The following is a 4,375-nucleotide window of genomic DNA, read 5'->3' as shown; positions in this document are numbered from 1 at the left end:
TGATTTCAATAAACTTTGCAGAAACACGAAGTAACCAAAGTTTAATAAACCAGTAAGAATAGATGAACATAAATTAATTGACAAAACTAAAATCTGTAATAAACGTACCACAATCTGGAAAAAACAGAATCAGAAAAAGATCAAGCCCACTGAATGCACAGTGTCCCCTTAAGGAAATTATTCCCCTCTAGTATCCGAGGTTTGATTTGGAATATGTCCTCCCAGGATAGAATGATCTCAATCACCAGTGTATTGATACCCAAAACGCTGGTGTCAGCGAACCACTCAACAGCAGTAAAGTACACGAAGAAATTTTGTGCAGAAGAAGAAGAAGAAATCAGAAAAATTCGTAAGGAATAAATCTAAAGAATCAATGTATTTATAGGCAAGAGGAACTGGTTCCGAAAGGTTGCAATCCTTTCAGAATCCACACGACCATTCATGAAAGTTGCAATCTTTCAAACGGTCATGGCTGTTTCTGAAAGTTGCAACCTTTCAGAACAGTCACTGCGGGAAATTTAAATAAAACGGGAAAGATTTAAATTAAACGGGTCGCGCATGGATCCGAGTCGGGTCGGGTCAATTAACTAATTAATTGAATCAGTTAATTAACTAATTAAAACGTTGGCCATTTAATTTAATTTAATTAATTAAATAATTAATTAACTAAAATAATTAAAACAAACTTTGTCCAAAAAATAATCTCTCGATCGATCATTTTTCCAAATCCAAATCCAAATCCAAAGCCAAAGCCGAGTGTTTCTATATTTAAACTCTCCTATTTTTCTTTCCACCACCGATGAGGGACAAATGTCTTTTCAATAAAGCATAAGAGGACTTTTCAAGTTCTCAACTTTTCAAGTTCCCAACTTTTTCCAAGTTCCTCTTTCATCTTCCCTCAATTTCCCATTAACTCTTGCTACATACCCAACAGTTTTATCCTCCTTTTCTTGCACATTTCCTATTCTTATGAATCTAACTCCAGCATCGTAAAGCTCTGTTACACTTGGAATATGATAGCAATCCCATAAACCAAGGACTTTGGGAGTTTTTTTTGACTTGGTTAATTGGAAAACGTTGTCACAAAATGTTATCTTGCAACATTCTTTTGGTGTGCTAGCATTTTTGTTTTGTTTATCTTTCATACCATCATGATGATCTGATGGTCGACAACACATGTGTATTACATGAACTAAATGATTGAATCGTTCTGTATTAAAATTGTGAATTTCTGATGGGGGTATGAATTTTGCCTTTGGGAAAGTATCAAGTAAGGTTTTTCTCACCATATACAAGAAGCTCACTTCTTTATGATGCTTTGTCATGTCATGAAGCATGGTAAGTACAAAGAAAGGGAGTTGATTTTCTAGTAACACCATGTCTCGACATATTTGTTTCTTCATCCATTCCAAGTTGATGATGTTGTCGTTGTCTTCTTCTTCTTCTTCTTTTTCCTCAGTTGCATAGTACTCTCGAATAAATTCAACCACAAAACAACCATCAAGCAACAACATTTCTGAAAACTTGTCAACAATATCATTGTCAAGGTTATCATCATAACATTTTAGTGCTTCATCTTTCTTTTTCTCCAATGCACTAATGCAACTTTCAACATCAAGCCCCTCTTTTCGTTGGAGAAATCGTTGTAGGTACAACAATTTGTACTTCTCCATCGAACTAAGTTCATGATTCCTTTTATGGTAAGGACCAATGGAGATCAACATTGGTGTATAAGCATCTGGATTTGATTTTCGTAATCCCATATTTACTCTAAATATGGTCGCGGATTTGATACATGTATTGTCCAAATACTTAAATTTTTCATCAAAGATTTGATTTGCGGATTTCATAGTTTGTAACACTAATTGATCTTGACCATTTGTTTCCTTAATCTCGATCAAATGATCCACTTTCCTCCCCTTGTCTATTTGTAATTAGTGTAAAAGAATTATACATTTTGCTTTTTTAACATACATAATTAGTGGAGTACTAAATAATAACTCAGACAGAGAATAATCAATGTGGAATGCTATTTGTACGCAACTGCTTTTCTCTACTTTTATTAGCTGAGAAGTCTTTAAAAATGAGGAAACTGACTTTCCTTAAGAAGTAGGAAAATCAAGTTACACAACTGACATTCCACCTTGATAGTGTCCTCCCACCTTCCGACACCTCATCTTCACCTCCACCAATCCACACCCCCTACCCCCATCTTCACCTCTCATAAGTCATAGTATATATATACACATATTTTCAAGATAATATTTTTTTTCCCGCAAATCAAATACAAGAAAATAAGTAATAAGCCTACATATTTTCCGTCATACCGAACACACCCTTAGCATAAACAACAAATACAAATAATATATTCAAGTTCCTTAACATACACACAAATTGTTAGCATAGAAAGAGATACCTCATCTTTTGTAGCTTCTCTTAGAGAAAGTTGATCTATTGGCACAATCTCACTATGATGAGCCACAACCTTCTTGAGACTGTAATTCCAATTATTAAAAAAAAGAAGAAGATAAAAATGGTTAGTAATGAACTCCACAACAAATTATTAAAATTCCTAAGTTTTTTTTTCTAAGAAAGGCAGAAATTTACCTCTTTTAATTTGGCTGATTATCGCTTTAATTCCTTATTAATTTGTTCCTCTTGCTTGTCTTGAAGGATGAGTGTTACAACTTATATATAAAAGAGGAATGATACTACTAATTATACTTGCTATAATTAATTAATTAGCACACATTTTCAAAAGTATTACTAGTAATTTATTATTATGGTAAAAGTAAAATAAAAAAGTAATCAAGAAAAAGAGAGCTAAGCCAGCTACAATATTCATAATTCATGTGTATGAGTCAGTGATTGTCACTTTTGAGCAATTGCTCTTAAATTAAGATACAATTTTAATCATAGAAAATATTATCATAGAAAAAAAAAACATTGGTTATAAGGTTTATAATAATACATAAAAAGGGAAACGTGCGTTGTGAAACTTGTGCGATGCATGTGCACAACATACTATATAATTTGTTTGGGGCACTATTTCATTTTATATATAGTTTTTGGGTGCCTTGGTCCTGGGTGTCTCAGTTCTGTTAAAAAAATTGATTATTAGACGGAATATATTAATTCAAGCAGGACATATTATTCGAAGGTTAATTTCTCATATGATACTCATTCAATCAATAGTTCCTTATAATTTTAGAAAGTCCTTTTTTTTAAAAAAAAATTTCAACAAAGAAAGTAATTTTATAAGATATTAATTATGGGCCTTTTTGGTTTGATTTAGCTGTTTTTTTCTGGCGTTATTGCTCTTGGAAGTGTCCATAGAGTTAATTTTATTTACACATTGTGGACATGTTGCTCATATTGCAAACACAACTGCAGCCAATTTAACATATGACTCTCATGTCACGGTAACAAAAAAGACTTTTACTTTTCGCGCATTACTAAAGAGTGCGAAAGTCTTTACTTAATTTTCATTAGATCCAATATCATTATAGATTTTAGTGACATTTACAAAGAGTGTTAAAGTGTAATTGTCGCTAGTAATTGCCGGTAAAGTTAAAGTTTGATAAATTGAGAATTTCAAGGTCGATCCTAACTCCGTTTTTGATGAAATTTCATATTTGAACTTATCTAAGCATGGGTAAGATGTTTTTCAAGAGATATTTCATTTTCGAGTCGGGGTTTCGGATCCGAATATTTTGGGCTTCTTTAAGAACGTAGATTTTCCTTCAAATTGAGTTTGTGAATTGATTTCAACTCCGTTTTCAAATTGGTTTTCACCATTAGCTTCCAAATACTTTAAGGATCATTTTACATAAAAAATTTCCAGATTTGGGTATCGTTTTCCGGTATGAGACTTTTGGACCGTTTTGCCCTTTTTCCCTAAATTTCTTGATTTTGGTGTCATTGGACTCGAATTGTGATTGTGAATACTTGTTTGAATAGATTATCGTGATCCGGATTATACTCGGAAAGGAAAGGCTCAAGTCAAGTAACTTTTGGAGTTCGTTTTAAGGCAAGTGGCTTCAAAACTTTGTAAAACTCTTAGACTGCGCATGACTACTTTCCTAATTGTGTTGGGGAGTAATGGGGATTGAGGATGAGTTTTATTTGTTAATTGAAATTGTTGTAAATGAAAGATGGGGAATAAAACGAGCTAAATGTGTTATATGTGACTTGAATTTGTTGAATAAGTCATGTGATAGCTGATATTGAGGGGATAGAAGAGCATGAGTAGGCTATGATTGATACATACATTGATGTTGAGACAGATGATGTGTAATACTATGATGTGGTCGTGATATGGTTGTCGATTGAGACAGATGATGTGTAATACTATGATGTGATCGTGATATGGTTG

The 4,375-nt window shown here is 33.0% G+C and overlaps 1 protein-coding gene across 1 annotated transcript in view; it reads right to left on the bottom strand.

Annotated features, from left to right (window-relative positions):
- LOC125856235 (UPF0481 protein At3g47200-like) overlaps positions 1–4,375 on the bottom strand; it is a 13,412-nt gene that overhangs the window by 6,613 nt on the left and 2,424 nt on the right. Inside the window, 1 exon segment of the mRNA XM_049535771.1 lies at positions 928–1,924. Within this exon segment, the coding sequence (XP_049391728.1) occupies positions 928–1,924 (997 nt within the window).

The sequence above is a fragment of the Solanum stenotomum genome, chromosome 2, assembly GCF_019186545.1.
Source record: "Solanum stenotomum isolate F172 chromosome 2, ASM1918654v1, whole genome shotgun sequence".
NCBI classification, from domain to species: domain Eukaryota; kingdom Viridiplantae; phylum Streptophyta; class Magnoliopsida; order Solanales; family Solanaceae; genus Solanum; species Solanum stenotomum.
Note: the sequence above shows the minus strand (reverse complement) of the source record. Positions and strands in the feature narration are given on the sequence as shown.